General features: G+C 35.1%; 1 protein-coding gene across 36 annotated transcripts in view; it reads left to right on the plus strand.

Moving 5' to 3' along the window:
• CCDC7 (coiled-coil domain containing 7) overlaps positions 1–24,055 on the plus strand; it is a 293,096-nt gene that overhangs the window by 72,687 nt on the left and 196,354 nt on the right. For all 36 annotated transcript variants that reach the window (XR_007475369.1, XR_007475372.1, XR_007475373.1 and 33 more), the window contains 2 exons: positions 3,436–3,521; positions 8,645–8,699. Coding sequence is in view for 27 of the 36 variants with exons in the window: in XM_049705547.1 (XP_049561504.1) it covers positions 3,436–3,521; positions 8,645–8,699 (141 nt within the window). In the remaining 9 variants the exon portion in view is untranslated. The remainder of the gene's footprint in view (positions 1–3,435; positions 3,522–8,644; positions 8,700–24,055) is intronic.

Here is a 24,055-nt window from a genome sequence, read left to right on the forward strand (position 1 = left end):
ATGAATTCTGTTTTCTGGAAGGTTGCCTATCTCCACTTCATTTAGTTGTTTTTCTCGGGTTTTGTCTTATTCCTTCATCTGGTACATAGTCCTCTGCGTTTTCATTTTGTCTGTCTTTCTGTGGATGTGGTTTTTGTTCCACAGGCTGCAGGAATGTAGTTCTTGCTTCTGCTGTCTGCCCTCTGGTGGATGAGGCTATCTAAGAGACTTGTGCAAGCTTCCTGATGGGAGGGACTCCTGCCAATATTTTTATGGCATCTTCGTCATTACACAGGGCAAAGGCTGGGAAAATAACAGGAGAGCTGAGACTGTACCTGCAGCTCCCCTTGGCTCTGCAGAGTGCCAACCACAGTTACATTAGCCTGACTCCTTATTTATTCCACTTCTGCCATCACCTGGCTTTCTACTATAGCTTCCTAAATAGGAGCTCCTAGATATATATTTTTTGGTATGCTATTGCTAGAAAATATTACTGCATAAAAAGATTTGTTTCTGTTCTTTCTATTCTGTTCTATTGGTGTTGTGTATTCCTACACCAATGACTGAGATCTTTAATAATTATATATTTATAGTAAGTCCTGGTATTTTGTGGGCAAGTTAACCCACCTTGTAATATATGAGAATTTATTTGTTTTTGGTCTTTGCACTTTCTTGTAAATTTTAGAGTTAATTTGTCAAATTCTACTATTGCACTCAAGCTGTACATCAAATTTGAGAGATTTACATATAGGATATCAAGATACATCTTTTTGTTTACAAACATTAAATGTCACAATTTTGGAAAGTTTTGTAATGCTTACAATCAGTGTTTATGATTTTCTTCATAAAGCTCTTATTCATTTTTGTTAGGTTAATCTTAGGTACTTTGTATTTTTATGCTATGTTATTTGTATCTTACAAAATATTTTAAAGCTATTGCTAGAGAAATGTAACAAATTTTTGTATATTGAATTTTCCATCTACAAACCTAGCTACACTATCATAATGGTTAGATTTTTATTTCCTACTTTCATAATTGAAGTATCTGTAAATGATTGCCTAAATTTTCTTGCTTTCCAACTTGTAATACTTTCTTCTTCTTGCCTTGCTACACTGGAAAAGACCTCTAGAATAATACTGAATAGACAGTATGAAAGCAGGCATTTTGTTTTGTTTTGTTCCTGATATTAAGGGAAATGTTTTCTTGTTTCTTGTGATTAGTCAGCCTGCCTTTCTGTCTCTCTTTCTCTTTCAAAACCATGTATCAGGTTAAAGGATGTTTCCTCTTCCCATAATATATTTTCATGAATATTTTTTTTTATGCTTCCTAAAATTCTTCCAGCCTCTGCCACTATTGCCTTATTTCAAAGCCATTTCCATAGTTTTAGTTATGTGTTGCAACAGCACCCTACTTTCAGGTAGCAAAATCTGTATTACTTTTTAATTTGCTGCTCAGTGGGTTGCTTTATTGGCTGCTTTAGGGTTTACAGTCTTGTTTTTAACTTACTGTAGTTTCTATTCAAATGACATCGAATCACTTCATATATAAGAGTCTTGAAACATACTTTCATTTGTCCCTTTCTGGCCTTTGTGCAATTGTTTTTATACATTTTACTGCACAACACATTGTTATTAATTTTGCTGTAAAATATTACCTTTTATAGAGATTTAAATAACAGGAAAACAGTCTTTATATTTACCCACATAATTATCATTTGTGGTATTCTTCTTTGTGTATTTTCTTATTTCTATCTGGTATCATTTTTCTTCTCCTTGAAGGATTCTTTATTTTTTTTATTGTGCAGGGCTACTGCTGCTGAATTCTTTCACCTCTTTGATTTCCAGACCAAAAAAAATTTCTTTTGCCATCAGTTTTGAAAGATATTTTTCCTGGATAAAGAATTCTAGGTTGAGTGGTTTAAAGATATTGCTCCTTTGTCTTCAGGCTTGCATTATTTCTTACAAGAAATCTGTTTTCTTGTTTATTCTTGTGTGTATTCTGCTTTTCTCCGCTGTCTGCTTTTAAGATTTTCTTTTTATTGCTGCTTTTAAGTAATTTGATTATGATGTATTTTGGGGGTTAGTTTTCCTTGTACTGTTGTGGATTTGTGGATATACAGTTTTCATCAAAGTTGAAAAAAATTGGCCATTATTTCTTCAAATAGTTATTCTCTTTTCCCACCCCTTCTCTCCATGAATTCCAACTGTAAGTATATTAATCCACTTGAAGTTGTCCCACAACTCACTGATGATCTGTTCGTTATTTTTTAGTCTTTTTTCCCTTTCGTTATTTAAGTATGTTTTGATTGCCAGTATATTAGATTTTTCTTAGTAGGAAATATGTACCAAAACTCGTGTTTAAACTGGAAAATTATTTGGCAACCTTAACAATTCTCATTAAAAATGTTATTATTATACTTATTTTCTATATTTTATAGGAATTGTTACACTTGGGGTTTAACTTGTGAGAACTTTGCTACAGTGAATTTGGTATCTGTTGGAGGTTGTGGTCTGAAATAGGAAATGATCTCCCAATACCTAGTAGTGTCTATTATTAAGCTCATCTAAAAGTTTCAATACTCTAATTGTCAAATTTTTTCTATACTTCCTTGTAGAAAATAATCCACTACTACATAGTAGTTCAAGAATACTTTAAAACCTGTGGTAAATTCTGCTCTAATATTTGTTTTGAAATGCAGATTTGTTACAACATGACAGAACAGTTTGAGCATAATGTGAATTTTACATTTGCTTATGCACAAATTCATCTGAAAATAGTACTAGGTGAATGTAGAAAAACAGCTTCTACAAGCTTCTTCGGTTTACCATGTGTATTGTGTACCACACCAGTCCACATATGGTGTTAAAACTTTTCATCCAATTTCAGATAGCCTTCCTTCACATACTGCATAATAACTCACAAGTTGAAATCTGTTTGATGCTCATTTCCAAAAACAAGCTTCATGTCTTATTCAAGATAAAGAGCTATGTTTCTCGTAGTATGTATTTCTTAATCATTTAACTGTATAAAACTGGATTAATGTTCTTAAGTTTTTATTTTTTTTAATGTATCATCGACAGTTTTTTTGCGTTCTGTGCACCTTACCCCATTTTCCTCATATATCCTGCAGTTTTTATCATGCGATTTTTCACAGTGAGGTGATTTTCAGGATGTTGTATGCAATGTTATAGCAGAACTGACTGTAATTTGTCAAGGAATTTAATTGTTTGATATGTATTAGCTTATTTGCAACTTACATTCTGTAAAGCACTATAACAAACATTCAGCCTATATCATTAAGTTTGTTTTGCTTTTATTCAGATAATTTCCCTTGAAACATAGTATAGTGATTCTCAAAGTAAAATGGCAATCTTAGTAATGTGTATTATCATGTATTTACCTTTAATTTATGGTCTCCTTAACTGTTTATTTCTGGCTTATATAAAACTACATAGAAACCAAAGGCTACAAGTGAGCGACAAAAGAAAACTATGAAAATGGAGAAGAAAAAAGACGAAGGAATATCTGAAGATTCAGAAGAGTAAGACATAAAGATACTTGTTAATATTTTTTACTTATAAACTTATATTTTCATTTTATACAATTTAGGGTCATATAAATATAACTTATTAACAGGTTTCTAAAAAAGCATAGCATTAGCAAATATATAGTTTTATAAGCAGACCAGGATATGATTATGGGAGAAAGCTGAGAAGTGAAGAGCAAAGAACTAAAAATGGGTTAGAGTAGAATAAATCACAAGATATTCAGGAATAGGTAAACAATTAAATACAAATAATTTTAGAGAAAAAAGGATTTACAGTGTTTTCTTGATGGTTTCGCTAATGATTTGTAATTTGTATGTTAATCCCTCTCCCCATTCTGGGCTCTTCCTTTTTACTGTACTTCTTGGTTGTCTTATTTTATTAAAAAAAGTATCTGTTTTTAATGTATATGGGTTATTGTAAAGTGGCCTTACCAAGAGAATATTTTCTTTACTAATATAATTTATGCAGTTGGAATTTGCTTGATCAAACCCTCATATAAATATATAGCTTATTAACAAAACTATGAATTCAAACTTTATAGAGTTCCACAAATTCTGAAAAGAAATTCATCAGACAAATGGCCTTTTCTTGAGAAAAGAAAAGATGACCAGAGAAGAAAAAATGACCAATGTACTTTGGAAATCCTTTTCCCATCTCAATGTACCATATTTTAATCATACCAATGAGATGTCAGTTTGAGAAATGTTATTCAATTATTTATCATTTAACCTTTATGGATTTTATGGCTTTTAAAAATATGAATTTCTTATGAAATTTTACTTTCTTTTTTATTCAAGTATAATTGGCTTATTAGTTACAGGTATATGACACAGTAATTTGATATTTTAATACATTACAAATTGATCACCATGATAAGTCTGTCACCACACAAAGTTATTATGATGTTAATGACTATATTCCCTATGCTATACATTACATCCCATAACTTATTGATTTTATAACTGGCATTTTGTATTTCTTTATCTCCCTTACCTATTTTAATTATTCCCCTTCCCTCCTCCCCTCTGGAAACCACCAGTTTGTTCTCTGTACCTATGAGTTTGCTTCTGTTTTGCTATGTTTGTTCATTTGTTTTTTAGATTCCATATATAAGTGAAATCATACAGTATTTGTCTCTTTGTCTGACAATCCATGTTGTCACAGATGGCAAGATTTCATTCTTTTTGTTGGTTGAGTTATATTACATCATATATATGGTATCTATATCTATATCTGTATATCTATATCTGTATATACACACATCTTCTTTATCCATTCATCTATTGATGGGTACTTAGTTTACTTCCATATCTTGGCATTTATAAATAATGATCAATGAACATAGGGGTGCATGTATTTTTTTGGGATAGTGTTTTTGTTTTCTTTGAAAAAATACCCAGAAATGGACTTGATGGATCATATGGTAGTATTATTTTTAATTGTTTGAAGAACTCCCATACTTTTTTTTATAGTGACTGCACCAATTTACATTTCCACCAACAAAGCACCAAGGGTTCCTTTTTCTCCACATCCTTGCAGCACTTGTTATTTGTTGTCTTTTTGCTAATAGCCATCCTGACAGGTGTAAGGTGATATCTCATTGAGGGTTTTTTTTTCTTTCTTTTTTTTTTTTTTTTGGTGGTACACAGGCCTCTCACTGTTGTGGCCTCTCCCGTTGCGGAGCACAGGCTCCGGACGCGCAGGCTCAGCGGCCATGGCTCACGGGCCCAGCCGCTCCACGGCATGTGGGATCTTCCCGGACCGGGGCACGAACCCATGTCCCCTGTATCGGCAGGCGGACTCTCAACCACTGCGCCACCAGGGAAGCCCCTCATTGAGGTTTTAAATTGCATTTCCCTGGTGATTAGTAATGTTGAGCATCTTTTCATGCACCTGTTGGCCATCTAGACCCCTTGTTTGGAAAAATGTCTATTCAGGTTCTCTGCCATTTTAAAATCAGATTTTTTGGTTTTTTTGATGTTAAGTTGTAGGAGTTCTTTGTATTTGGATATTAACTCTTTATCACATGTATCATTTGGGAATATCTTTTCCCATATAGTAGGCTGACTCTTCATTCTGTTGATAGTTTGCTTTGCTGTGCAAAAGCTTTTTTCAGTTTGATGTAGTTCCATTTGTTTATTTTTCCTTTTGTTTCTCTTGCCTGAGGAGACATATACCAAAAATATGGCTAACACCAATGTTAAAGAGTGTACCACTTATGTTACCTTCTAGGAGTTTTATGGTTGCAGGCCTTATAGTTAAGTCTTTAATCCACTTTGAGTTTACTTTTGTATATGGTGTGAGAATGTAGTCCAGTTTGATTCTTCTACAATACATGTAGCTGTTCAGTTTTCCCAACATCATTAATTGAAGAGGCTGCCTTTTTCCCATTATATATTCTTGCCTCCATTGTCTTAGATTCATTGACCATATATGTATGAATTTATTTCTGGGCTCTCTACTCTGTTTCATTGAACTGTGTGTCTGTTTTTGTCCAGTGCTATACTGTTTTGATTACTGTATCTTTGTAGTATAGGTTGAAATCAGGGCACATGCTACCTCCAGCTCTGTTCTTTCTCAAGATTGTTTTGGCTATTTGGGGTCTTTTTGTGTTACCATAGAAATTTTAGAATTATTTGTTCTAGTTCTGTGAAAAATGCCATTGGTATTTTTATAGAGATTGTACTGAGTCTGTAGACTTCTTTTGGTAGTATGTCATTTTAACAATGTTAATTCTTCCACTCCATAAGCATAGAATATTTTTCCATTTGTTAATGTTATTTTTAATTTCTTTTATCACTTTCTTACAGGTTTCCAGGTTCAGGTCTTTTACCTCCTCAGTTAGATTTATCCCTAAGTACTTTATTCTTTTTGATACAATTATGAGTGGGATTGTTTTCTTAATTTCTTTTTCTTATAGTTTGTTGTTAGTGTGTGAAACCCAAGAGATTTCTGTATATTAATTTTGTATCCTGCAACTTTACTGAGTTCAGTTATTGTTTCTAATAGTCTTTTTTGGTAGCATCTTTAGAATTTTGTAAATGTAGTATTATGTCATGTGCAAACAATGACAGTTTTATTTTTTCTTTTCCAATTTGAATTCCTTTTATATCTTTGTCTTGTCTGATTGCTGTGGCTAGGACTTCAGTTTCAACATTATGTTGAATAAAGGTGATGGGCATCCTTGTCTTATTCTTGATGTTAGAGGAAATGTTTTCAGCTTTTTCTTGTAGAATATGATGTTGGCTTTGGGTTTTTCATATAGTACCTTTATTATGTTGAGGTATGTTCCCTCTGTATCTACTTTGTTGAGAGTTTTTCTCATAAATGGATTTTGAACTTTGTCAAAAGCTTTTTCTGCATCTATGAAGATGATCATATGATATTTATTCTTTGTTTTGTTAACATGGTTTATTATGTTAGTTGATTTTTGGATGTCAAATTATCCTTGCAACCATAGTTAGAATCCCACTTGATCATGGTGTATGATCCTTTTAATGTATTGTTGAATTTGGTTTGCTAATATTTTGTTGAGGATTTTTGCATCTATATTTATCAGTGATATTGATTTGTAACTTTCCTTTTTTGTGGTGTCTCTATCTGGTTTTCATATCAGGGTGATGCTTGTCTCATAGAATGAGTTCAGAGTGTTCCCTCCTCTTTAAATTTTTTGAATAGTTAGAGAAGGGTAAGTGTTAACTCTTTCTTAATGGTTGTTAGAACTCACCTTTGAATTGATCTGGTCATGGACTTTGGTTCATTGGGAGGTTTTTGATTACTGATTCAATTTCATTTCTGGTAATCACTCTGTTCATATTTTCTGTTTCTTCCTGTCTCAGTCTTGGGAAATTGTACATTTCTAGGAATTTATCCATTTTTTTCTAGGTTGTCCATTTATTGTGTATAATTGTTTGTACTAATTTCTTACGTATTTCTGTGGTGTCAGTTGTAATTTCTCTTTCATTTTTTATTTTATTTATTTGGGACGTCTCTTTTTTTCTTGTTTAATCTGGATAAAGTTTTGTCAGTTTTGTTTAACTTTTCAAAACCAGCTCATAGTTTCCTTGACCTCTTTTATTTTTTCTTTTAGTCTTTATTTGATTTATTTTTGTTCTGATCTGTACTATTTATTTCCTTTTACTAATTTTGGGCTTTATTTGTTCTCTTTCTACTTCCTTTAGGTGTAAGGTGAGATTGTTTATTTGAGATTTTGTGTGTTTGTTTCCTGAGGTAGGGTGCCAGATCCTGCCTCATGTGGTGGTTGCTGGCCTGCTGGTGGGCAGGGCTGGGTACCCAGGCTGGGGGTCAGGGGCTCCTTGGGCTAGTATCAGCCTGCTGGTGAATGGGTAAGCCCCTGGTACTAATAGTCTAGAGGGAGGATTCCAAAATGGTGCTTGAGAGCACCTTGTCCTCATGGTAGAATGAGCTCCCCAAAATGGGTGCCGCCAGCGTTTGTGTCACCAAGGGGAGTCCCAGTTGCCTCCGACCTCTCCAGGAGGCTCTCCAAAATCAGCAAATGGGTCTGACCCTGGCTCCTTTTAAATTACCACCACTACGCAGGGACTCAGCATGTTAGATTTTGCATGTCCCAGAAGAGTGGGATCTACGTTTCCTACAGCCCTCCTGCTCTCCAATATGCAAGCCCTGTTGGCCTTCACAGGCCAACAGGGCTTGCATATTGTTCTTGGGGCTCATCTTCTCAGGTTGGACCCCTGGGGTAGGGAGTCTGATGTGGAGCTCAGACCCCTCACTCCTTGGGGGAGAACAACTGCAATTGTGATTATCCTCCCATTTGTGGGTCACCTACCCAGGAATGTGGGTCTTCACTATACTGAGTCTTTACCCCTCCTATCCATCTCATTGTGGTTACTTCTTAATATCTTTACTTTTCTGGTAGTCTTCATGTCATTCTCATCAATAGTTGCTCTGTAAATAGTTGTAATTTTGGTGTGCCTGTGGGAGGAGGTAAATTTGGGGTCTTCCTACTCCATCATTTTGGGTGCACCTCTCAAAATTTCATTTCTTTAAAATGGTTTGAGTACTCATCAAGAAAGCAAAGTAGTCATGCAAATATCATAAAATATCATGATATATTTAAAAACATTTTTTTTTTCAGGAAGAAGTCTGTAGTGAAAGAGCTTAAAGTAAAAGAAGATATGCCTCAAGTCCAGGTAACACAGAATCTCTCTCTGTGCATCTAAATGTGATTAATAAGGCTCTGATAATTGTATATATAGATGATATTAGTATGTATATGAATATAGGTGTGTATGTATGTGTGTTTGTGAGTGTATATGTGTACTAAATTTCTTCCTAAGATACTTCTTTCTTGTCAGTTGGCTTTTCTCAGCAAGTTTCGAAAACCAAATGGTAAATTTAGACACATTTACTGTCAAGGTTATGAAAATTACCATAGTTCACTCAATTATAGGCAGTATCATGGAGGAAAGACCATCATATTATGAGTCAGAGCAGACTTACTAGTTAAGTGACATTGGACAAGTCCCTTTAACCTACTTGAACTTCATATTTTTCATCACTAAAATGGGTAAAACAATAGCTTCCCTATCTATTTTAAGAAGGTATAAGAGATGCAAGAAGCAAATAGGAAAAATTTTCAGAGATTGTAAATATAGCCCACTCTTTTTTATGTGATCCAATGAAAAGAATACAAGTAACCCTTTGTTTCATCTTGTCTTTGGTAAACTTTCTTTTGCTACAAGTTAACTTCTTAACTATCAGAGCATCAGGTCACCCATTTGGTCACTCTCATCCCATGAGTGGCTGGACTTAAGTGTCCTACAAGTATGTACCTGCATGATTCAAGAATCAAATAACATAAATTTGCAAAGAAAATGAGAGTACTGCTTGAAATACTGAGTATAAAATGAACAACTTTATGGTATTAGTTTTCTGTTTCTGCATAACAAGTTGCATCACATTTTGCAGCTTAAAACAATTTAAATTGTCTCATAGTTTTGAATGGCTTAGGAGTCTGAGCATGGCTAATCTGTGCCTTATGCTCAAGGCCTCACCATACAGCAGTCAAGGCGTTGGCTAGGCTCTGCTTTTTTTGGTCACTTGGGGTCCTCTTCCAAGCTTAAGTAGATGTGGCAAATTTCAGTTCTGTGCAGTTGTAGGACTGGGGCATTTAGCCATGTGGCCTTCTCCACAAGCAGTTTACATTATAGCATCTCACTTCTTCTTTAAGGCCAGCAAAGAGTCTCTCTTTCTTGCTAAGACAGTCTCATGCAATATAATATGATCATGAGAGTGACACCTTATCACCTCAGCTATATAGTTGATCCTTGAACGACATGGAGTTTAGGAATGCCGTCCCCTCCCTCACAGTCGAAAATTTGCATACTGCTATCTCTGCCTCAAAAACAAAGGAATTGATAAATGACTCACCAAAGGGCAGGAAGGCAAAACAGCTAGGGTAGAGTCAGGACTCAAACCCTAGTTATTTTATTTTATTTTATTTTTTATTTTTTTTTGCGGTACGCGGGCCTCTCACTGTTGTGGCCTCTCCTGTCGTGAAGCACAGGTGGGCTCTCAACCACTGCGCCACCAGGGAAGCCCCAAACCCTAGTTCTTTTGATTCCACATATTGTGATCTCTAATCGAACACACTTTTCCCTATACTTAGTTGATATAAAGATCTGTAAAATGAAAATATAGGTACAGTATTCATTGAAAAATATCCTTGTATAAGTAGACCCAGGCAGTTCAAACCCATGTTGTTCACAGGTCAAATACATAATACAGTCTAGTAAGTGGATTGGCATCTCATCACTGTGCAATATTCTCTTGGCTAAAAGCAAGTCACAGGTTGTATTCACACTAAAAGGAGTGGATTATACAGAGCATAACTTTAGGGATGGAGATCATGGAGGCCATTTTAGTATTCTGCCTACCATACCAGGTGATTTTATATAGAACAGCATTTTGTGTGTATTTTAAAAACATTTATTATAATTCCATTTTTTAATTAATATTGTAAGTCTTGAAACTAGTGTTTTAGTTCATTTGGGCCATGTCTTAGTCCCTTCAGACTGCTTTAACAAAATTTCAGGGATTGGGTAGCTTATAAACAACAGAAATTTATTTCTAACAGTTCTGGGGGCTAGATGTTCAAAATCAGAGTACCAGCATGATGGGGTGAGGGTCCTCTTCTGGCTTTCAGAATTCTTGTATTCTCATATGCAGAAGGAGAGCTTTCTCAGGCCCCTTTTATAAGGGCGTTAATCTCATTCATGAAGGCTCTGCCCTCATGACCTAATCACCTCCCAAAGGCTCTGCCTCCTAATATGATCACAGTGGGAATTAGGATTTCAACATAATGAATTTGGGGGCAGGACACAAACATTTGGACCATAGCAGGCTTCTATAACAAAATACTTTAGACTGGGTAGCTTAAATAACAAATATTTATTTCTCACAGTTCTGGAGGTAGGGAAGTCCAAAGATCAAGTCACCAGCAGATTTGGTGTCCAGTGAGAACCTGATTCCCGGTTCATAGATGGCCATATTCTTGCTGTGTCTTTACATGGCAGAAATGGCAGAGGAGCTCTCTAGAATCTCTTTTATAGGGTGCTAATTCCATTCATGAGAGTACCACCCTCATGACCTATTCATCTCCCAGTGGCTCCACCTCCAAATACCATTACATTAGGGATTAGATTTCAATATATGAATTTTGGGGGGCACAAGCATTCAATTTGTAGCAGATAGTGTCATTTAAATTTTTTTTTCTGAATTTAAAATAAAAATTTTCTATGTGGGTATACTTTTTTCTGGAGAAGTTCTGTGGATATAATGAGAATTTTAAAGGAATTTGGGAATTTATCTCCCTCCTCCAAAACTTCATTATGAACTATCACTGATCTAGACCATTTTACAGAGACCAATAGAAGCTAAAATGTGACTTGCTTAGTTTAGAGAACAAATTGGTACTGAAATCTGAACTGCAAACATGGCTCTCTGAATCCTGCTTAGCATTTGCAATTACAGTCAGTCCTTGAACAACATGGGTTTGTGCTGTGAGGGGCCACTTATACATGGATTTTTTCCAATAAATATGTACTGTAGTACTACACAGTCTGTGGTTGGTTGAATCTGCAGGTGTGGAACCATGTATACAAAGGGCCAGCTGTAAATTTATATGTGGATTTTCTGTTGGGTGGGTTCCTGTAACCCCCATGTTTTTCAAGAGTCAGTTATAGGGAAAATGTATTCGGTTTTGCTTCCTCAGGCAGGCATGGGTATTAGAATCAGTTGGTAGTATTATCTATCTGTCCAAGTAAGTATAATGTTTGTAAAATTTTTTAATAAGTCATGTAAAACTATATTTTAGTTTTTTTACATGACATAGTTTTTTTATTAGTTGTTCATTAGGGTATGGATTGGATTTTGCAGTCAGGGAGAACAACTAGAGAGTTTTTGCAATAATTTAACTCAGTGATAAACTAGTTAATTATAAGTTAAATGTATTAAGATAGAAATGTAAATAACATTTCTTATAATCCAAATTTTACTGTTGCCAAATGGAAAGATTTAATTTTATAAAAATATTAATCCCTTAAAATTAATAAATGTACTGCATTTCTAGTCAGAATTCAAAAAGGACTTTTTTAAAAGGGAGAAATGATTTGAAGATTATGTAAAATTTACCTGTAAAATTATCTAGGAGCCTTTTAAAAAATGGTAGTTCTTTGACCAGTTTCCAAATTCCTTTTGAGATTATTGGTGCATCTATTTTTGTAGTTTATATTTTCATATAAATTTATCCATTTCTAATGGTTTTTCAAGTGTACTGCTTGAATTTTACGTTATATTTTTTTTTCTGTATCTCTATTTCTAACTTCTTTTTCCATTTACAGAAGTATTTGTTGTTTTTTTTTTCTTTCCTTTTAATCAGGTTTGTCAGGGGATTATAATTTTTATATAAAAATAGTTTTGGAGTTTCACTTAGCTATTTTACTGTTTTATTTCTTGTTGCTGTTACTGTTTGTTTTCTACTTAATTACTCTAACCTTTATTGTTATTAATTTCTTCTACCACTTTTTGTCTTTGGTTTATTTTTAGTTTCTTTTCAAATCTGTATTAGTTATATAGGTAGTTTATTTATTTTTACATTTGTTTAATTACAGTTAAACAATATTGAGGCGACACATTTTTCACTGAATACAACTTCATTTGTATTTTATAGGTGTTTGAGTTTTTCTTTGTTTCACAAAAATGTTTTTAGTTCATCTTTTCATTGTTGGTTTACCTTTTTATAGAATTAACATCAGAAAATAGTACATAGAAAGTCCATACTTTTTGAAAGTTTAAAAGGTATGTTTTGTGGTCAAGTGCATATGTTTATTTCAGTTTTCTATTACTCTATAACAAAGTACACTAATATATAGAGGTCTACTACACCAATAGTTAATTATTTCTCATTGATTTTGGGGTTGGCTGGGCTTATCGGGATGATTCTTCTGCTCCATGTTGTACTGGGGTCACTCATGTAGCTTCATTCAGCTTTAGAATGTTTAAGATGGCTTCCTCAAATGTCTGGTGGTAAGTGGAATGGCTAAGGGCTGAATCTTTCTTTCATGTGGTTGATCATCATTTAGTAGTCAAGCCCACGTATCATTACACAGAAGCTGGACTCCAGTAGCTCAAAAGAAACTGCAAGACCCTTTAAGACCTGCACTCAGAAGCCTTAGAACATAATTTCCCCACATTTTACTGGTTAGGGGCCAGCCCAGACTCAAAGGGAGGGAAAATATATTCTACTTTTTGATGGGAGAAAGGGCATATGTAGGTAGGGGTGGTACAAATTATAGATGGTCATTTTTGGAAATAGTCTATGATAGTCTTCCCTCTGGCTACATGTTAATATTTCTCCCACATGCAAAATGTACTCACCTCTTCCTTCTAAAATCTCATTACATTCTAGTTTTATCTTGAAGTCTAAGATCTTATCATCTATACCAGGTCTAGATATGGATGAGGCTTCTTGGCACAGCTCCTTTTGCTCTGGAGATGTGTTATCTAAAAAGGCAAGTGGTGCAATCACTGAGGAAAACGGTATGAAGGTTCCTCATAAGACTAAAAATAGAACTGCCACATGATCCAGCAATTCCACTCCTGGGTATATATTCAAAGGAAACAGGAATATTAATTTAAAAGATACATGCACCCCAGTGTGTTCATAGTAGCATTATTTACAATAGCCAAAATATGGAAACAACCTAAGTGTCCATCAACATATGAATAGATATTATTGATATATATATATCAATAATATATATATGTCGTATATATATATGTGTGTGTGTATATATATATTTATATATAATGGAATACTATTCAACCATAAAAAAAGAATGAAAATTTGCCACTTGCAACAACATAGATGGACCTGAAGAGTATTATGCTTAGTGAAATAAGTCAGGGAAGACAAATACTGTATGTTACCATATATATTGGAAATCTAAAAAAATAAACAAATAAATATAACAAAACAGAAACAGACTCACAGATATAGAGAAAAAACTAGTGTTTACCAGTGGGGAGAGGGAAACAGTGGGGAGCAACATAGAGGTAGTGGATTGAGAGTTACAAACTACTATGTATGAAATACATAAGCTACAAGGATATATTGTACAGCACAGGAAACGTAGCAGAAAAAAATAAATAAACAGGCAATTTATTGTATTTTTACCACCCTCCAACACATGCCTAACACGTTACTGAGAAAAGAATAAGATGACTGCAAGAGACACTATTATTCAAAAGAGGGGAAAACAGAAAGCACATGATTCAGGGCAATTCTGAAATCCAGCCAGACACTTGTCACTAGTTCTCTTGACTCTCAGGGTGGGGAATGTACCTAGATTAGGGTCTAGTTTTGCTTCCTGGGAATGATTTCCTAATTCATTTTTATAAGTAGCCCTTGATTTTATGGTATGGTACATTGAATCCACTGTCTGACTCATCATTCTTTTTCTGTAAGAAATGACCCATGTTTGCAGTGGAATAATTCTCTTAGCCTGCTTTCTGCTCATAAAAAATTAGGGATCTGGAGATTTCATTTTGAAATGTCCCTGTCCCTTTTAGTCTAGTATGATGGTGTTTCTCTTAAAAACTGTTTTCCCTGTATGTTATTGTGGTGCATTCTTTTTTTAAAATTTATTTTATTGAAGTATAGTTGATTTACAGTGTTGTGTTAATTTCTGCTGTACAGAAAAGTGATTCAGTTATACATATATACATATATACACACTCATATATGTATATATATTATTTTTCATATTCTTTTCCATTATGGTTTATTACAGGGTATTGAATATAGTTCCCTGTGCTGTACAGTAGGACCTTGTTATTTATTCATTCTGTATATAATAGTTTGCATCTGCTAATCCCAGACTCCCATGGCATCCCTCCCCCACCCCTTGGCAACCACAAGTCTTTTCTGTATGTTTATAGTCTGTTTCTGTTTCGTAGATAAGTTCATTGGTGTCATATGTGTATTCTTTTACCCAAAAGTCAACATACATGATTCTTTCTAAGATAGATCTTATTTTACTTAAGCTGTTTTAGGCTTCTGCAGGACAGTACTCTCAAGATTATAAGTTCTTTTGTCTAATTAGGAGGATTTTTGAAGAATATTTAAATCTTTCTGAGATTTTAACAAAGGGTTTTATAGCACACCCTTGATTTGACTTTTACTCTGAAGCTACATTTCATTGTCAATACCATGGTTTTGATCTTTGTCCTAAAGTAATTTCTTTCTTTGAGAATTTTTTTTGAGAACGAGAGATAGTGTCCTGGACCCTCTATATATTTTCTAATTTTTGCTTTAGAATTGATCAGTTCTTTCTTTAACTCTTCTTTCTTTTTGCAGTACCTTATTATATATCCAACCCTAATATAAGCGAAACAGTTCTTTTATCATTCTGGCTGGAAATTTCCTCAGCCACATCCACAAGTTTAGTAGGTATGTTTTTAAGCTTGCAAGTTACTCCAGCCCTGAGTTTTGTTAGTTGTTCTGTCACTGCGTAAAAGAGTTCCTTCCCCCCTTTCCAGCCCCCAGTATCAGTTTTCCAACCTCACTGCCTTTTATAGCCTCCACTAACAGATTGTTTGCCATTCCTCCATGCTTCACCTATAGCCTTCTTCCTACTTTTCTGGTATCCAACAATAGTGTCTTTACCACCCTTCAACTTCTGCTTACCTGCTGGACCCAAAGCCAGTGCTAAATGTTTTAAGTTTTTGTTGTTGCATCACCTTGCTTGCAGGTGTTTCTATTACTTCATATCAAACTACCCCCAAATTTAGTGAATTAAAACAGTAATGGTTTATTATTTCTCACAATTCATGGGTTTGCTGCACTCAGCTGGGCAGTGTCTCTGTTTGATGTCATGTTGCTTAAGGTCTGTCAAGTGGCTGCATTCATGTGGGAGCTCAGCTAGAGCTAGAAATGTCCAAGATAGTTTTTCTCACATGTCTGTTGCCCTGTCATTCACTAGTCTAGCCCAAGCTTCTTTATATGGTGACTGGGAACCAAGCAGGCAAAAGCAAAAACAGTTAAGCTTGTTACAGGCTGGGATTATAAACCCTTGAAGTTTTTTCAGCTTATTCTGTAAGGAAGTCCTAGTCATTAGGCTAGTCCATATTCAGGGGGAGGAGTGGCATAGAGTAGGAGAAATTGTCTGCAGCCATTTATGGAAGTAATCCAACACAATATTCAATTTTTGTAAATGTTCTAATGACATAGTGCACGTTTTCTATTGCTAGATATACCAGTCAGCTTTTCCTTAATAACAAATTACTCCAAAACTTAGTGATTTAAAATAGCAGATAGTCATTATTTCTCTTAGTGGCTGTATAGGTGTTCTCTCTGGGCAGGCATGGTATGTATGGAATCCCAGCTGGGGCATCTAGGACAGATAGGACCTCTTTTAGTCTTATCTTCCAGGAGGCCAGCCCTGGGTAGTCTACAGAAGGATTCTCAGTAGAAAGAGAACAAAACAAAGCTGGAAGACTTTCTTGAGGCCTAAACTCAGACCTCAGATAGTGCTATTTGCATTGCATCCTATTGGCCAAAGCAAGTCACAGGCTAGCCTGTTTTCAAGGGTGAAGAAATAGATTTCACCTTTGGGAGCTACTGCAGAGAATTTATGGCTATTTGTAGTCTACCACAGTGGGGTATATATTTTTTCCCTTTCTTTCTGTCCTCCTCTTATTTTCTCTCTTTACAAAATTCAATTACATCTAGGTTATTTTAATTCTCTGTACCTTTATTAGTTAGAGAATAGGCTGGACTGCTATATAAAGAGATCCTATATAATTCAATGGCTTAAACAAGATAGAATATTATTTTCCTCTCATTGAAAGTTTGGGTAAGTGGTTTCAGGTGGGTATAATAGTTTGATGTTTCTGGGACCCCGTCTCTCCACTTCTTGCTCTTATTTCTCATTGACGTCTAGAAATTTTTATTACATCTTAAATTTAAAAATTTATCTCAAGGAAGTTTTATTTACCTATTTATTTTATTATTGTTTATCTTTCTTCTTCTTTTTATCCCTCTGGAACTGATATTTGAATATTATAATTCCTAGGTCTGTTCTTTTATTTTTCCCCTTTCATTTCTCCTGAAGCAATTTGTATATGTATGTTTGTGGGTTTTTTTTTTTTAATTATAGTTGATGTACAGTATTATGACAGTTTCAGGTGAGCTACATGGTGATTCCACATTTACATACATTATGAAATGATCACCATGATAAGTCTATTAACCACCTGTCCCCATACAAAGTTATTACAATGTTATTTACCATATTCCTTCAGTGTATGTAACATTCCCCATGGCTAATTTATTTTTTAACTTGAGGTTTGTATCTCTTGATACCCTTCACCTATTTCACTCTCCCCAACCTGGTAATCACCAATTTGTTCTTTGTATCCAAGTCTGTTTTCATTTCATTTTGTCTGTTTGTTTTGTTTTTTAGATGATAGTATAAGTGAGATCATACGGTATTTGTCTTTCTCTGTCTGACTTATTTCACTTAGCATAATACACTCTAGGTCCATCCATGTTGTTGCAAATGGCAAGATTCCATTTTTTATGGCTGAGTAATAGTCCATTGTGTATGTGAATATATGTGTGTGTGTTCATCTTGCATTTTCTTTATCCATTCATTTGTTGATGGACACTTAGTTTGCTTCCATATCTTGGCTATTGTAAATAATGCTGTAATGAACATAGGGGTGCATATATTATTTGAATTAGTGGATTTTTTTGGCAGGGTAAATACCTAGAAGTGAAAATACTGGATCATATGGCAGTTCTATTTTTAATTTTTTTGAGGAATCTTCCTACTGTTTTCCACAGTGGCTGTACCAATTTACATTCCCACCAACAGTGTATTAGGATTCCCTTTTCTTCACATCCTTGCCAACCCTTGTTATATATATATTTATTTATTTTGGCTGCACTGTGCGGCATGTGGGATATTAGTTCCCCAACCAGGCATTGAACCTGTGCCCCTTGCAGTGGAAGTGTGGAGTCTTAACCACTGCACTGCCAGGGATGTCCCCAACCCTTGTTATTTCTTGTCTTTTTGATTATCATTCTGACAGGTATAAGGGAGTATCTCACTGTGGTTTTTGTGTGTATTTTCCAGATGATTAGTGATGTTGAGCATCTTTTCATGAACTGATTGGCTATCTGTATATCTTCTTTGGAAGAATGTCTTTTTAGGTACTCTGCCCATTTTTTTTGTAGGTTGTTTGTCTTTTTGATATTGACTTGTATGAGTTCTTTGTGTATTTTGGATATTTACCCCTTATCCGATATATCATTTGCAAATATCTTCTCCCATTCAGTAGGTAGCCTTATTGTTTTGTTGATACCTTCACTGCGCAAAAGCTTTTTAGTTTGATGTAATTCCGTTTGTTTATTTTTGCTTTTGTTTCCCTTCCCTGAGGAGACATATACAAAAAATATGGCTAAGAGCAGTTTCAAAGAGGTTACTGTCTATGTTTTCTTCTAGAAGTTTTATGGTTTCAGGTCTTACATTTATGCCTTTAATCCATTTCAGGTGGATTTTTTGGTATATGGTGTGGAAAATAGTCCAGTTTGACTCTGTTCCATGCAGCTGTCCAGTATTCCAAACACCAGTTATTGAAGAGGCAGTCTTTTCCTCATTGTATATTCTTGCTTCCTTTGTCATAGATTAATTGCCCATATAAGTGTGGGTTTAGTTTGGGGCTCTCTGTTCGGTTCCATTGATCTATGTGTCTGTTTTTGCTCCAGTACCATCTTGTTTTAATTAGTATAGCTTTGTAGTACAGTTTGAAATCAGGGGATGTGATACCTCCAGCTTATTCTTCTTTTCTCAAGATTGTTTTGGCTATTCAGGATCTTTTATGTTACCATAAAAATCTTAGAATTATTTGTTCTTATTTGTGAAAAATGCCATTGATATTTTGATAGAGATTACATTGAATCCATTGAATTCCTGGGGTGGTATGGTCATTTTAACAATATTAATTCTTCCAATCCACGAACACAGAATATTTTTCCATTTGTGGAAATTCTTCCATCATTCTTATAAATTTCAGGGTATGAGTCTTTTATATTTTTGGTTAGATTTATTCCTAGGTATTATATTCTTTTTGAAGCAATTGTAATTAACATTGTTTTCTTAAGTTCTCTTTCTGATAGCTTGTTATTCTATATACTGATTTTGTATCCTGCAACCTTAATAGTTTTTTTGGTGAAGTCTTTGGGGGTTTTTATAATAGTATTACATCATTTGCAAATAATGACAATTTTACTTCTTCCTTTACAATTTGGATTACTTTATTTTTCTTGCATAATTGCTCTAGCTAGGACTTCCAACACTATGTTGGATAATGTGGTGAGTATGGGCATCCTTGTCTTGTTCCTATCTTAGAGGAAAGGCTTTCAGCTTTTCACCATTGAGTATTATGTTATCTATATGTTTGTCGTATATAGCCTTTATTACATTGAGGTACATTCTCTCTATACCCACTTTGTTGAAATTTTTTATCAAAAATAAATGTTGAATTTTGTCAAGTGCTTTTCTGCATCTATTTAGATGATTATGTAATATTTATTCCTTGTTTTTTTTTTAATGTGGTATATTACATTGATTGATTTTTGGATGTTAAACCATCCTAGCATCTCTGTTTGGAATCCCACTGAATCATGATGTATGATCCTTTTAATGTATTGTTGAATTTCATTTGCTAATATTTTGTAGAGAAATTTTGCATCTATGTTCATCAGTGATATTGACCTATAATTTTCTTTTTTGGAGTGTTTTTGCCTGGTTTTGGTATTGGGGTAATGCTGGCTTTGTAAAGTGCATTTGGAAATGTTCCCTCCTTCTCAATTTGTTGGAGTAATTTGAGAAGGATATGTATTAACTCTTAAAACATTTGGTAGAATTCACCTGTGAAGCCATCACATTTGGAATTTTGTTGGGAGTTTTAGAATTTTTATTTCAATTTCATTATTATAAATTGGTTTATTCATATTTTCTATTTCTTTCTGATTCAGTCTTGGAAGATTGTATGTGTCTAGAAATTTTTTCTAGGTTGTCTAATTTGTTGGCATATAATTGTTCATACTGTTCTCTTATGGTTATTTGTATTTCTGTGGTGTCAATTATAATTTCTCCTCTTTAATTTCTCATTTTATTTATTTACACAGTTTTTTTTCTTGATGATTCTGACAAAAGTTTTGTCTGTTTTGTTTTCTTTACAAAGAACCACCTCTTAGTTTCATTGGTCTTTTATGGGTTTTTTTAGCTTCTATTTAATTTATTTCTGTACTGATAATTATTATTTCCTTCCTTCTACTAACTTTTGCTTTGTTTGTTCTTTTCCTAGTTTCTTTAAATATAAAGTTATATTGTTTATTTGTGATTTTTCTTGTTTCTTAAAGTAGGCCTGTATTGCTGTGAATTTCCCTTTTAGAACTGCTTCTGCTGTGTCCCATAGATTTTGGAAAGTTGTTTTTCATTTTTCTTATTTCCCCTTTGATTTCTCCATTGGCACATTGGTTGTTGAAGTAGCATGTTGTTTAGTCTCCATGTGTTTGTGTTTTTATCCAGTTTTCTTCTTGTAATTAACTTCTGGTTACATACCACTGTGGTCAGAAAAAATGCTTGGTATGCTTTCAGTCTGCTTACTTTTATCCAGACTTGTTTTGTGGCCTAATATGTGATCTATCCTGGAGAATGTTCCATGTGCACTTGGAAAGAATGTATGTTGTTTCTTTTGAATGGAATGTTCTGTATATATCTAGTAAGTTCATCTGATTGAATGTGTCATTTAAGGCCTGTGTTTCCTTATTGATTTTTGTCTGAATTTTCTATCCATTGATGTAAGTGGGGGTATTAAAGTCCCCTACTATTATTGTATTGCTGTTTATATCTCTCTTTATTTCTGTTAATATTTGCTTCATATATGTAGGTGCTCCTATGTTGCATGCATAAAGTTTACAAGTGTCATATTCTCTTGTTGGATTGATCTATTTTGTTAGAGTCTTTTTAAAAGTCTGCTTTGTCTGATGTAAGTATTGCTACCCAGCTATCTCTTTGTTTTCATTTGTATCATGTATCTTTTTCCATTCTTTCACTTCCATTTGGTAGGTTTGAGTGAGTCTCCTATAGACACATATATAATGTTTTTTTTTTAAATCCATTCAGCCACCTTATACCTTTTGAATGGAGAGTTTAGTCCTTTTACATTTAAAGTAAATTTGACATGTATGTACTTATTGCCATTTCGTTAATTGTTTTCTGGCTGTTTTTGTAGTTCCTGTTCTTTTCTTCCTCTCTTTCTCTGTTCTCATGTGATTTGATTGTTTTCTTTAGTTTTAGTTTTTTTTCTCATTTTCTTTTGTTTATCCACTATAAGTTTTTTCTTTAAGGTTACTGTGAGGTTTTCATATAACATCCTATGTATATAACAGTCTCTTGTAAGTTGATAGTAAATTATGAGTTACATTCCAAAGCTTTATATTTTTTACTACCCCCCAAGGTTTTTATATTTTTTTCATGACACATTTTACATATTTTAATTCTATGTACCCCTTGACTATTGTATTTTAATTACTTTTACTACTTTTGTCTTTTATCCTTTGTACTTGCTTTATAAGTGAACCAACCATCCACTACCTTTATTATTTATTTACCTTTTCTGGTGAGATTTTTACTTTCATATTTTTTCTTACTATTAATTAGTTCCTTTTCTTTTTAGTTTAGAGAAGTTCCTTTAACATTTCTTCTAAGGCTGGTTTAATGGTGATAAACTTCTTTAGCATTTGATTGTGTGTAAAACTCTTAATCTCTCCTTCATTTCCTAATGATAACCTAGCCAGGTAGAGAATTCTTGGCTGGTTTCTTTTTCTCTTTCAGTACTTTGAATATGTCATTCCACTCCCTTTTGGCCTACAAAGTTTCTGCTGAAAAATCTTTTCATAGCCTTATGGGGTTTTCCTTGTACCTAATAAGTTGCTTTTCTCTTGCTGCTTTTAAGATTTCCTCTTTATCTTTAACTTGTACCATTTTAGTTACAAAGTATAGCGGTGTGTTTCTCTTTGTGTTCATGTTATTTGGAATTCTCTTTGTTTTCTGGACCTGGATGTCTGTTTTCTTCCCCAGATTAGAGAATTTTTCAGCCATTATTTCTTCAAGTAATTTTTCTGGCCTTTTCTCCTTTTGGGGACCCCCATAAATGCAAATGTTATTTTGTTTAATGTTGTCCTAGAGGTCCTTTAAGGTATCCTCACTTTTTAAAATTCTTTTTTCATTTTGCTGCTCTTTCTGGGTGTTTTCCATTGCTTTGTCTTCCTACTTGCTTATTTTTGCTTCTTTTTCATCCATTCTGATGTTAAACCCATCTAGCTTGTTTTTCAGTTCATTATAACTTCCTGTTTGGTATTTTCTTATATTTTTTGTCTCTTTGTTGAAGGTCTCACTATGCTCATTCATTCCTTTCCTGAAATTGGTGAGCTTTTTTATGATCATTACTTTAAAATCTTTTAGGTTGAAACTCTTTTAGGTTGGTCATCTCTGTTTTATTAAGGCCTTTTTCTGGGGATTCGCCTTGGTCTATAGTGTTGAACATATATTCCTCTGTCTCTTCATTTTGCCTGTCTCTCTGTGTTTGTCTATAGGTATTAGGGGAAGTAACTACCTCCTGCAGTCTTGAAGGAGTGGCCTTGTGTAGGAGCTGTTCTGTGTGGCCTAAAAGTGCAATCTTCCCTGACCACAGGAGTCAGGCACTTCATGGGCATCCCTCACAGTGGGCTGCATCCACCAGCTGTGATGCAACCAAGGCTTGAGTTTGAGTCACTTGCCTGTCCTGGTTGTAGCTAGGTCTCTGTGTGGGCTAGGTAGAGCTTGGGGCCCTTGCCTGGCCAAGTTGTGGCCTGTTTACTGCATGGGCAGAGCAGGGTTCAGAATGTTTACCCATCCTGGTTTTGTGGGGGGTGCTGTTTGATTAATTCTTGAAGTGTTTCTGTTATCGATGGTGTGCCATGCCCTGTCAGTGTTCCAAGGGGAGGAATCTGATTTAACACCTAGTTTCAGGTTGATTGGATGCTAGGCCCTCAGGTAGTAGCTTTTAAAGTGTGCAGATATATACTATGCTGTGGGGCCACAATTGTAATCCCTGCTGGTCTCCAGACCAGGAGATCTGGAGGTGTCCTCTGGGCAACATTTGCAAAAAGCTAAGCTCCTGATGAGTATATAAGCTCCTTTCTCGGGAGTCTTGTCAAGGGGTGAGGCCAAGGGGGTACACAAACCTGATGTGTCCCTGGTTACATTTCCTGGGAGTGTGTCCTTAGCCTCCGAAAGTGTGGTAAACCTGAAGCCTGTCCCTCAGGGTGAAGCTCCAGGCTGAGGGTGGTGGCCTGCCAATAACTGTCTCCAAGTTACAGTCCCATGGAACTCAGGAACACCAGCCCCATGGGCCACTGGGGCTAAGTGATCGGGGGGTTTCCCTTGTGTGGATTGTGTACTCCCACTGGCTTTAGCTGGGTAGCTGGAGAGTGTAGGGGGTGGGTCTTGCTCTCTTGCTTCAGGAAGGCAATGGGAAAATGACCTGACTGCCTGCCCACAGGCTTTAGCAATGCAGCATTGAGAGTGCCTTGTCTGTGTGCATGCATTGGGTTTAGACCCTGACTTCTCAGTCTTGCCACCCTCAGCTTAGGGGGCAGGGGAGTGTTGAGTCAGCTTTAGGCTGGGAGAGGGAAAATACCATGGCTGCTTGCACTCATCAGCCCCAGCCAGAGGAAGGGGGAGTATAGTAGTTGCCTGCACTTGCAGACTTTAGCTAGGTTGCAGGAAAATGCTGTGACCATTCGTTCCTGTCCATCCTAGGCAGGGAGTGGGGGAACATTGCAGCCTCTGGAGCTCTCTGGCTTCAGTAGTGCAGTGGGGTATTGCCATGATTGGCTCACCCCTGCATCCAAGCTGTAAGCCTGTGCTAG

This window comes from Orcinus orca, chromosome 2 (genome assembly GCF_937001465.1).
Source record: "Orcinus orca chromosome 2, mOrcOrc1.1, whole genome shotgun sequence".
Taxonomy (NCBI): Eukaryota; Metazoa; Chordata; class Mammalia; order Artiodactyla; family Delphinidae; genus Orcinus; species Orcinus orca.